The sequence below is a fragment of the Netta rufina genome (assembly GCF_964035555.1).
Source record: "Netta rufina genome assembly, chromosome: W".
NCBI lineage: Eukaryota > Metazoa > Chordata > Aves > Anseriformes > Anatidae > Netta > Netta rufina.
This window is the reverse complement of record NC_140139.1, coordinates 2,831,483-2,842,028: the sequence shown is the minus strand read 5'-3', so window position 1 is coordinate 2,842,028 and position 10,546 is coordinate 2,831,483. Positions and strand designations below refer to the sequence as shown.

The window sequence follows — 10,546 nt, the reverse complement described above, 5'->3', positions numbered from 1 at the left end:
CAGCCCCCGCTGTTTGGGGCCTCATCCGGCACCTGTGGGGGAAGAGCAGCGCCTCTGCTCCTCTTCCCCCCCAGCAACAATAAATACTAATACAAACTTTCCACGCTTTTGGCTTGTGCCCCAGGGACAGGCACAGGCAGCCTCCCCCCCTCGCCTCCAGCCATGCCTCCCAGCTCGGAACAACACCAGCAAAAGCCCTGGGCATGTCCCTGGGGTGTCAGGGCTGCCCCCGTCCCTCCTTGTGAAGCCCCCTTGGTGATGGCGGGGGGCACGGCCACGACATTGGGGCAGGTGAGGAGGGTGATACTTCAAGGTGGTGGCACTTCATCTCCTTTACTCATCTCTCCCTGAAGCACCGGGCTGGGAGCTCCCCAGCCGGCTTGGGGTGAGGGAGAAGGTCAGGCCCACGGCGAGTAGCAGGGGTTCCTTGGCATCTCCGTGAAAGATTTCAGTTCGTAGGGGATCCCCGAGTCGACCTCGATCGACTTGCGGGAGAAAAGCAGCCGGATGTCATCATGAAGGTAGATCTTCCCTGACTTGGAGCTGTGAAACCTGGGAGGAGACTAGTGATAGGACAAGAGGGAATGGCCTCAAGTTGCACCATGGGAGGTTCAGGTTGGAAATGAGGAGACATTTCTTCTCAGAAAGAGTGGTCAGGCATTGGGACGGGTTGCCCAGGGAGGTGGTGGAGTCACCATCCTTGGGGTGTTCAAGGAAAGGTTGGACGTGGTGCTTAGGGACATAGTTTAGTGGCTGACAGTGGTAATAGGGTGATGGTTGGACCAGATGATCTTAGAGGTCTTTTCCAACCTTAATGATTCTGTGGAGGAGCCTCAGACTTGCAAGCAATGGCAGCACAACCTCATCTGGAGTTGGGGACACAACTCCCTCCCCTCCCGTGGCCCCTGGTCTTTGAAGTGGCCATGCTCTGGTTGCCTTCAGAGGAACAGAGGTGGCTGTCATGGGGCAGGACTACAGCTCCCTGCAGCCCTTTTAGTGCAAATAACAGCTAGTCCCTGCTCCTCCCCAAGGCTATAGGGTCAAGCTACTACCCCACTCACTAGCAGAGGGGGCTGCAGGTTTGGGGGAAGCAGGGACATAGGGAGAGGGGTCTGGGAACCCAGGACAGGTCTCCATCCCACCCCATATGCCCTACCTCAGGTGCATCAGGTAGCAGAGGACCCTGCGGGGCGGGCTGGTGCCCAGTGGCTCGCTGGGGGCCACAGTGGCCCCTTCCTCCTCCCCCATGGGCACCAGGAAGATGCGGTGGCGTAGAAAGGTCATGTGGTTGGCCGGCATATCCTGGAAGTCGTATGTCACCAAGAACATCTTCACCACAGTCTTGTTGGGGTTAAATAAGGTCTGGGGGTAGAGGATGGGTGAGTGGGGGGTCAGACTGGGAAGGGCCCAGGAATAGATCCATAGGACAGGGCTGGGGCATCTGGAGGCAACAACAGAAGACTCAAGGGACCAGAAGAGTCGTCCTTGCCCCACACCAGCACCAAGGAGCTTTGCCTGAGGCTCGGCTCTTGCCCTGTCCATGTCCCTCACAGAAGAGCCAGCACAGGTCACTCAGCTGGCCCACAGCTAAATCCTCTCCACCCACCTCCACTCCCATGTTCCCATCCCATCCCCACTACACATACACAACCCACCAGCCTCATCCTTCCCCACATCTCCTGTCCTGCTGTCTTCCTGCCAGCACACTGGGGGTACTGTGCTCCCTCCACTATGCTTTCTTGGTGGCCATGCTACTCCTCTGCACAAAGATTTCTGGCTGCTGCCCCAGCTAAGCAGCACAATAGCAGAGATGCTGTGGATGCCCCATCCCTGGAGGTGCTCAAGGCCAGGCTGGATGGGGTTTGAGCAACCTGGGCTGATGGGAGGTGTTCTGCCCATGGCGGGGGGGTGGGACTGGGTGAGCTTTAAGGTCACTTCCAACCCAAACCATTCTGTGATTCTGTGATAATGGAGTATCTCCACCCCAGGAAGCAACAGGAGCCCAACTACCACTCACCACTTGGATGGTTCCAGTTTTGGGGACACTGTAACCCTTCTTTCCCAAGGCCTCCAAGTCAATTACTCCCTGGGGCAAAACAAACAGCACATGAGAGAGAGAGAGAGAAAGCCCATGGAGAGCCCAGCTAGGATGCAACATGGGGCCAAGACTTCACTTTCTCTTTGCTTTGCAGGTTAAGTGTTGCTCCTGAGATAGCTGGTGGTTTCTTCAGATGTGTGGCTGCTTGAGCCAAGCTCTCCAGAGAAGAGCAGCCCCTGAGGATGTGCAGTGTCTGGACATAGCCCCCGCTCACCTCCCCCACTGGCCCAGCCCATGTGTACGTACCAAGAAAGGTGAGGGTGTGCTGTGTTGAGAGATGTCAAAGTAGGTGACGTTCACAGGCAGAGTGGCATGCTGGGGGCAGTAGGAGCCGCTGGCACCAATCTCTGCTGTGAATCCCTCGATGCGTCCTGATGGTGCAAAGCGCCCCTTCAGGATGGACTCCTGAAAGAGGAGGGAAGTGTTAGGGACTGGAGACTGCCCACAAGGGACCCTGGCTGCTTTTTCAGAGACAGATCCCATCCAGCCATAGGTGGCCTGAAACCAGCCATCTGGCACAGAGAAGAACCTGCTGTTTGAGCTGTCCTGGTGGTGAGCAGCTGCCACATCACAGCCAATGTGCACAAGACCCTTGAGGACAGGCAACCCAGCCCCATGCCAACTGCCATAGAAAGCAGCCAGCTCCTGTTGGGCTCAGCTTCTCCCAGCCCGATGCCAGCCTAGCCCAAGCCCTCCAGACCCACCTCCCTCCCCAGCAGGCCATCACTGTGTGGGTGCTGTTACCTCAAAGTTTCCCAGCAGAGCATGGCTGATGGTGGTGGTGGCCCAGGGTGCTGCAGAGGACCGGGTTCCCCTCCGGAGATGTCGCCTTGAGAGGAGAGCAAGAATCAGTGTGGGACTAGAGAGCACAGCCTTGGGTTGTCCATCTCCCTGGGGGTGCAGAACCTTCTCCTCTGATAGAGATGGAGACGTCCCTCCCTCCACCCCTTTCCTTGGTAGAAGTTGAACCCATTTTTCAAACCCCAGAAGCAGCCTCCTTCCACCCCACAGCCCGGAGTCTTGTGGAGGGGAGATGCCCACCAACCCAACCCAACCGCCCCAGCAGGCTGTAGGGTGCTGGGATCACTGTGCACCCCAGATCATGCTGCGAGGCAGGAGCTGCTGGGACACTCACGATTTGAGGCGCAGCCCGCTCTTCAGCCTCCTCCCAACCGCAGTGCAATCTGCAGAGCTCTGGAAGGGACATGAAACCGACGAACGTGTTAGGGCACCAAATGGGGACCGTGCACCACCTCTTGCCCTGTCCCACATCCCTGCTAGAATGGCATGGGGGGCAGTGTGAAGCATGGAGAGGACACAGAGCTGCCAAAACCCCGACCTGGCTGCAAGGGCAGGTCTTTACCCTCACAAAGTGGCTCTGCTGAGGAAGGTGGTGACGAAACCCAAGACAAGGGTGCAGCACGTAGCATCCCACCCCATAAACCACATCTAAGGAATGGTAACATGTATGACAAAGCTCCCTGGCCAGTCTGGGAAAAGTCCCATCCCCAGGCAATTCATGCAAAGTCTGGGCAAAGGGTTGGGCTGTCCACAGCCAGGCTCCTATAGCTGTAGGGTGGGGGATTAAAGACGGCCTCACTGCTGTCTCCTTTTAAAAGTGCCCCCTTTTCAGGGGTTTTCCTTTCTGGAAGTCACACAAAGGACAGCACAACACAAAGGGATGATGGAGCTAGCTGGCATGACCGGGCTGGAAAAACAAGGGAAGCTGCCGGAGGACCTCACTCTGCAAGGGCAGTGCTGAGGGCAGCCAGGCTGGGGGACAGTCACCAAGAAGGGCACGTGGACAGGGATGGAGCTGTGTCCCATGCACAGTGCATCCTGTCTCTGAGCAGCAACAAAACAGGGTGCCTCTGCTTTTGTAGGGCCGGTGGTAGGCTACAGACCACATGTCCCAGGGCTGGCCACTATCCAGTGCACTGTGGCACTGGGACAGGACATGGTGCTGTGCCACTGTGGGCCATGTGCCCAAGAGGGACAGCTCTGGGTGTCTCCAGGCTGTTCCCTGCTTCTTCCTAACCCCCCAGCAATGCTCACCTTGGCTGCAGGGAGCAGGTGGTTCCAGAAAGGGGCCCCCTTGGTGTCTGTGCTGCGGCAGGCTGTGGGCACTAGGTGGCACGGCAGGGTCTTCTTCCTCTCCGATGGGGACAGGCTCTCGTCCTCAGAGCAGGAGTCGGCCACAACTTCACCAGTGGGCAGCAGCTTCCTTTTGGCCCGGCAGCTGCTGCCACTGACCCGGCTGCTCCCGCAAGGCGTCTTCTCCAGGGAGCTCAGGCTGCCAGGCTCGTGTCTGAGTACTGTCGGTGGAGCCGGGGACTCCTTGCACCCATTGGCCACCACTGGCCATTCCTCTCCTCCGCAAGCCCTGCTGCTGTGAGCAGGGCTGCTCCCTGGCTTTTCTCTCCTCCCACCAGAGTCCAGCTGGGATGTTTGTGCAATATTGTGCAAATCAAGGTCAAGTAGTTTGTGGCCACTCACCCGCTCCCCGTTCTCCCTGCAGTCCGCAGGCTGATCCCCCAGCAGGACAGGGCAACCGTCTCTCGTGTGTGAAGTACTGCAAGCAATGTGCTGAGGCCGGGAGGAGGAGGTATCCTGCATCTTGTCCTCTCTTCTGGCCTTGGGGCTGTGGCTAGGGCTGCCCTTGCACCGGTGCTCCACCACCCGCAGCCCGCTATGAGACAAGTGCTGGGCAGAGCTGCACAGGGAGAGCTCCTCCACCAGCAGACCATCCTTGAAGGTATCATCATCTTCCAGGGCAACCTGCCTGGGGCCCCTGTCACACTTGCCATCCAACCCCCTGCCACCACAGCGAGTTCGTTTGGGATCCCGCACCCCCTCTGGAGATTGCTGCTTGGGGTAGCCCCTCTTGACAGCCAGCCGGCTGCCTGTACACTGCTCCGTGCTCTCGGAGGAGCTGGAGAGATGGGAGAATATGGAGACCTGGTAAACCTTCTGGCGCTTGATCTCCGTCTTGTTGTAGCCCATGAGGATGCCATGGTGGGTGCAGCACTGCGAGGAAGGCTCCAAGGTTGCCTCTCTGCTGGGTTGGGGCAGGCCGGAGTCTGTGCTGGGCTCCGGGGGCAGGGACGTCTCTGCATGGATGTGCCGCATGGAGATTCACTTGGCTGGGCCCCACGTGGAGCTGGAGCCAGGACAGCCCATGCAGCAGCAGGAAGGGGACAGTAAAGTGCCACAGGTGATGGTGGGAGGGCAGGGGCAGGAACTGGACGCCCTCACTCAGGACGTTCGAGTGAACCCTTCTTTATGGGGTGCACTGCAACACAGCATCTGGAAAGAGAGGGGAGAGAGGTCAGCCAGGATCAGGGTCCTTGTCCTGCCTTCTGGACCTGCTGGAAGATGGGCAGACCTGCTTGGACCTCCTGATATTGTATAAACTCACTTTAGGATAGAATAAATCTTGTAGTTAAAAATGTAATGAGAACAAAATATATGACATCTTCTTATCTGTCGACCTTCTGTTGAAGCATCTTGTTAAGTGAAACATCCCGTTATCTGTCAACCTTCAGTTAGGCTGAAACTTGAGCTAACTTGAGCCAATTCGGCATTCCTGCGGCCTGGGAAACAACTGATTCAGCCAACTTGGCATTCTTTAGCAAAAGGTGAAAAGTACATCATGAGGAAGACCTATGGTCTTCCTCCCAAAGACCACCGCCCACATCCCAAAGACCCCTGCCCACAATTCTTGGGAGGCTTTGCACAAGCGCAAGGACTGATAAGCTAATTAGCATACGAAGCAAGAGTAGGCGGGTTTAGGTATCGAATATGTATAGGCGTTAATAGAATATTCATTGTTTTGCTGTATAAATATGAGATAGTTTGTCACTTTGAACATGCACGTTATGCGGAAGGATCCCTCGTGCATCCAGCGCTGACAATAAAGGATACTTCGTCACTTAGAAATTTCGGCTTCGATCTTTGAATCAATCTGGTGACCCAGATGGGACACCCCCTCTCTGCCAGACTGCAGGACCCGCTGGGAATAGGACTCCCTAGGGTACCCCCGGGATTTCTCGGGGGGACTCCTTGACTCAACGGATCACTGCGGAGGCAGACAAGGATCCCATCTCTGTAAGTGACAGTATTCTTTATTTTGGTTTTGGTTTGTTTGTTTGGTAGACCGGTCATTTGAAACTGCCCATAAGTCGGAAGATAAAAGTTCTGCAGGGTGGTGTATACTTTTGTGGCTAGCACCTTAAGTATATGTTTGATTTTGTTGGCATTTAATTGCCGTTTGAAACCTGGCAAGTTTGCTAATAAGGTTCATTTGGTAGTGTTATTTATTTCGGTTTTCTGACTTATCGCATGTGGAATTTGACTCTGATTATTGCTATTGTGATTTTGGCTATATTCTTGGTAATAATAGTAGGTTCTTGGCGTTGCTATAGAAAGATACCTGCGTGCTGCATTTTGTAAGTGATAAGTGTATTCTGAAAGTGTGAACTGGGAAAATGGGAGGAAGGCAAACTGGTGGGATTTTAAAGAAAAGCCCTTTATGATGTGTTTTGAGTCATTGGAAGGATATTGGAGGATCTGCTGGTGGAAGTGTGAACAGGAAAACATTGATAAAATATTGTAATCAATGGTGGCCGCTTTATAAGCTGGACTGTGGAGAAAAGTGGCCTTTTAATGGAATTTTAAACTATAATACTTTGCTACAGTCAATGTTGTTTTTGAGAAGGAGAACAGGATGAAATGTTGTATACTGATGTTGTTTCAGCATCTTGGTGGGAAAAGGTAGGGAATTAAGTTGGCCCCTGACTGAGCCTTTGATGTCGGCATTAGAAAAGTACAGGCTGGAGAAAGATAAAGGAAGTGTTAAAAGGGTTGTTGAAAGTGTTGAAGGTGTTTGAAGTTGAATGAGCAGGGAAAGAGGATGTAGGAATGTTAATATTTCTGCCTCTGCCCGAGGCAGAGATCTTAAAATCACGGGTGTTAGCCCGTTAGCCCGTTAGCACTAATACAAACTGACCCTAAAAGTGAAATACCCTTAGAGATCACAGATCAAGTATATCCAGGAGTTTGGGCCACCGAAGTCCCTGGAAGAGCTAAAAATGTGACCCTAATAATTATTAAATTAAAGCCAGGAGAGAAACCCGTTAAGGTTAAGCAATATCCTTTGAGGATAGAAGACAGGAAAGGAATTAAAGAGATAATTGATAAATTTCTACAGTATGGATTATTGGTTGAATGCGAATCAGAATACAATACACCCATATTGCCAATTAAAAAGGCAGATGGAAAAAGCTATAGGCTAGTTCAGGATTTGAGGGCCATAAATAAAATCACTGAGGATATACATCCAGTAGTGGCAAACCCTTATACTTTGCTGACTAAATTAAAGAATAGTCAAGTCTGGTTTACCATACTGGAGTTAAAAGACGCCTTCTTCTGCCTACCCTTAGCCACAGAAAGCCAAAACCTATTTGCCTTTGAATGGGAAAACCCTGACTCAGGCAGAAAGATGCAGCTTACGTGGACAGTACTACCTCAAGGATTCAAGAATAGCCCCACCAGTTTTGGAAACCAATTAGCAAAGGAACTTGAAACTTGGATACCTCCGGACACTGAAGGGGCTTTGTTACAATATGTAGATGATCTCTTAATAGCTACCGAGACTAAAGGGAGTTGTATTCAATGGACTATAAGTCTCCTTAATTTTCTGGGTTTAAATGGATATCGAGTCTCTCAATAGAAAGCCCAGCTGGCTCAACAACGCGTGACCTATTTGGGATTTGAAATTTTGGGAGGTCAGCGAGAACTAGGAACTGAACGTAAGGAAGTCATTTGCCGGACTCCAGAACCCCAAACGGTAAAGGAGCTACGAACCTTTTTAGGAATGACAGGTTGGTGTCGCCTTTGGATTTATAATTATGGACTAATGGTAAAGCCTCTATATGAATTGATAAAGAGTAATCAGTCAAAGTTAGTCTGGACTGGAGAAGCACGAAACGCCTTTAAACAACTTAAATGAGAATTGATGCAAGCTCTGGCTTTGGGATTATCGGATCTCTTGAAACCCTTTTGGTTGTTTTCTCATGAGAGACAAGGGATAGCTTTGATAGCGAACAGCTGTGTGGTGCTGAGCTGCCGGTTTGGTTAAACCACAACAATGATTAAGAGACTGGAGCATCTCTCCTATGAAAAAGGCTGAGAGCTGGGATTGTTCAGCCTGGAGGGGAGAAGGCTAAGCCTCCTGGATGTGATCCTGGGCACCCTGCTCTGGGTGTCCCTGCTTGGGCAGGGATTGGACCAGATAGACTCAAAGGTCCCTTCCAACCTCATCCCTTCTCTGAGGCTGTGTAACCCCCATGCTGTAGCCTGCCCTGGCTGCCCCCACACTCACCGCTCTGCAGCACAAAAAACACTGCACTCCCAATCAACCTCCCCGTCCTGCCGCAGGCTGTTGTTGGTACAGCTAGCTGAAGACACCTGCCAGCTAGGCATCCCCCAGAAGTGGTGTGGCTGCCATGGAATGGCTCCCACCATCACGGTGTGCCTCTGAACCTCTGTGCCATCCTCTCCAGCTCTTCAGTCTCCACAGCAGCTCTGAGGGCAAAGAAAGGGGGAAATGCAGGGCTGGTGAGATTCAGAGGCTCACCGAGAGCAGGGCAGGAGGGTAGAATCACAGACTTCTTTGGGTTGGAAGGGACCTTAAAGATCACCCCGTTCCAACCCCCCTGCCATGGGCAGGGACACACTCCCACAGGTTGCCCAAAGCGTGGTGCTGCCTGCCCACAGGGTCACACAGGCAGAGAAGGCAGTATTGAAGTTCAGCCTCTCCCAAATCCAAAGGTCACATGAATCTATTGGACATCTCAGGCAGTATTTTCACTTTACTTTCCATTTAAGCCACAAATACTTTAAGCTAAGCTGTAAACTCTCATACCTTGTTTATCTTCTTCCTTGCCTTCCTGCATGAAAATCTGTGTATAGGAACAGATTCCTACTTCTTTTTGGTGATCATTCTATGACCTGCTTTCCAAGACACTGCAGATCACCAGCAACCTCTGGGCCAGCTAGCCGCTGGTCTCATGCCTATCCATCCCATCCGCCCACAGCACCTGACACTTTCTGGCCCTACAGACAAGGAAAAGGGCTTGCAATTGCTTTCTTCCGGTAAGAGATGCATGGCAGGGATGGCAGAAAACAGGAGCCTGACAACCCTGAGCATGATGGCCCCAATCAGTCTCCCCCAGAGCAAAGACAGCAATCCTTCTATGTGCACAGCACTCACCTGCTCAGAGGCGCCCTTGATGTATGAAGTAGATTTGCAGCTGCAACACAGCTCTATTGTGGTCACAATCCACCAGCACCACAGCTTTGATGCCTGGAAGAGGGCAAAGAGGAGAATTAACCCAGGCAGCAGCTCATAGTACAACACTTTCACAGCAGGCAGGAGCCTTTAGGCACCTCCATTGTCAGTCCCTCTGCTGTGGGGCTGCTCAGGAGCTTTGCAGTCCCAGGAAGCTCTGGGTGAAGGAGAAAATGCTGCCCACTGCTGGGGACCGTGCAGCTCTCTCCCCATGCAGCCTCAGCCGGGGGCTCAATGCAGCAGCCATCTGAAGGGAAGCCACTGTCTGTGTCCTGTTGGGCAACCTGACCATGAGCACTGCTCTGAAAGATGGAAACAGCAGGGCTAGGCAGATGAACAAAATCCCTGCAGGGATGCTCAGAGGCACTAAATACCCAAGTGCACCCCTTTCTGGCACCTTGGTCCAGCAAATTCTGCATCAGTGCAATGAACATGTGGCCTGACCTTGCCCTCCTCAGAAAACGTGCTGTCCCCTCATTATGTTTTCAGTAAGATTTGAAATTAGTTCCAGTCTCTGAAAACAGACCAGCCCAAAAGCCACCTCCATCAGAGCCAGGGGAAGGGAACCACCAGCAAGCAGCCAGAACAGAGATGCAACACGCCAGCTCCCACAGAGCACTTGCAGCAGGGCAAGTCAATGTTGCAGCACAACAACCCCCCTGGTCCAAAAGCCTCAACAAAAACTCTTTGTAAAGCTCAGCTCCTCCTGGCACCCTGAAGGAAGGCTGGTAGAGGAGCAGGTGGGTGCCTGCAGACACAGGACGCCATGGTGTTGGCATACCATGTTCTGTCCACCTAGGACGGGGAGAGCTCTCTCCCCAGGTAGCTGCTACCCTCCTCCGTCCCCAGGGCAGATCTGCACCATGACTTCCATGGCACGGCCGGCCACTGGGAAACAAAATTGGCAACTATCGGCAAGAGTCAGAACAGGGCAGCAGGAGAAAGCCACATCTTTCCTGCGCATGTCCACCCAGGACAAATGTGTGGATTCAGCCTGCACCTTTCTTTCTCTGACCCACACCCCTCGGCAACCACAGCCCTTCCCAAGTTCCCAGGCAGGCAGAATGAGCCCTTTTCTCCCCAGAGGCAGCTGCCTT

General features: G+C 53.0%; 1 protein-coding gene across 1 annotated transcript; it reads right to left on the bottom strand.

Moving 5' to 3' along the window:
* Positions 1–376: 376 nt before the first annotated feature.
* Positions 377–5,227, bottom strand: LOC311220885 (atos homolog protein B-like; the record flags this gene model as incomplete). The annotated part of the gene is made up of 7 exons (XM_084304516.1): positions 377–552; positions 1,157–1,362; positions 2,018–2,086; positions 2,345–2,503; positions 2,843–2,927; positions 3,234–3,292; positions 4,154–5,227. 7 exons carry the CDS (start codon positions 5,225–5,227, stop codon positions 399–401), a joined length of 1,806 nt encoding a protein of 601 aa, XP_084160642.1. The 3' UTR covers positions 377–398.
* Between the last annotated feature and the right edge of the window lie 5,319 nt (positions 5,228–10,546).